The sequence below is a fragment of the Eimeria mitis genome, genomic scaffold, assembly GCF_000499745.2.
Source record: "Eimeria mitis Houghton genomic scaffold, Emh_scaff3091, whole genome shotgun sequence".
Classification (NCBI taxonomy): domain Eukaryota; phylum Apicomplexa; class Conoidasida; order Eucoccidiorida; family Eimeriidae; genus Eimeria; species Eimeria mitis.
In genome coordinates this window covers 3,708-4,085 of record NW_013571437.1, presented here as the reverse complement: position 1 = coordinate 4,085, position 378 = coordinate 3,708, and the positions used below count along the sequence as shown (strand labels likewise).

General features: G+C 56.9%; 1 protein-coding gene across 1 annotated transcript in view; it reads left to right on the top strand.

Moving 5' to 3' along the window:
* EMH_0062150 (uncharacterized protein) overlaps positions 1–378 on the top strand; it is a gene marked incomplete at both ends in the record, with an annotated part of 5,395 nt that overhangs the window by 2,912 nt on the left and 2,105 nt on the right. Inside the window, one exon of the mRNA XM_013497999.1 lies at positions 25–189. Coding sequence (XP_013353453.1) covers positions 25–189 — 165 coding nt within the window. The remainder of the gene's footprint in view (positions 1–24; positions 190–378) is intronic.

The following is a 378-nucleotide window of genomic DNA, read 5'->3' as shown; positions in this document are numbered from 1 at the left end:
CAAAACCAGCCACCGCTGACGCAGCTGAATCCCTCGCCGCAGCCGCAGCAACAGCAGCAGCAGCAACAGCCGGACTTTAAGCTATCCCCGAACCTGCGTGGGGTGGAGACGATCCCCAGTGTCTCCGAATTGCTGCAGAAAGCAGCAGCAGAAGCAGGCAGAACCCATAACACAGTGATGCTCTCCAGTGTACGTACACCTGACCCTCTCTGTTGCTGCAGCAGCACTGCATCTATACAACAGTTAAGCAGAACCTTCTTTCGCCGGAGCAGCAGCAGCTGTTGCTTCTGCTGCTGCATCTGCTGCTGATTCAAGGCGCTCAATCCCGTGTGTGATGTGCTGCTGCTCCTGCTTCTGCTGCTTCTGCTGCTGCTGCTG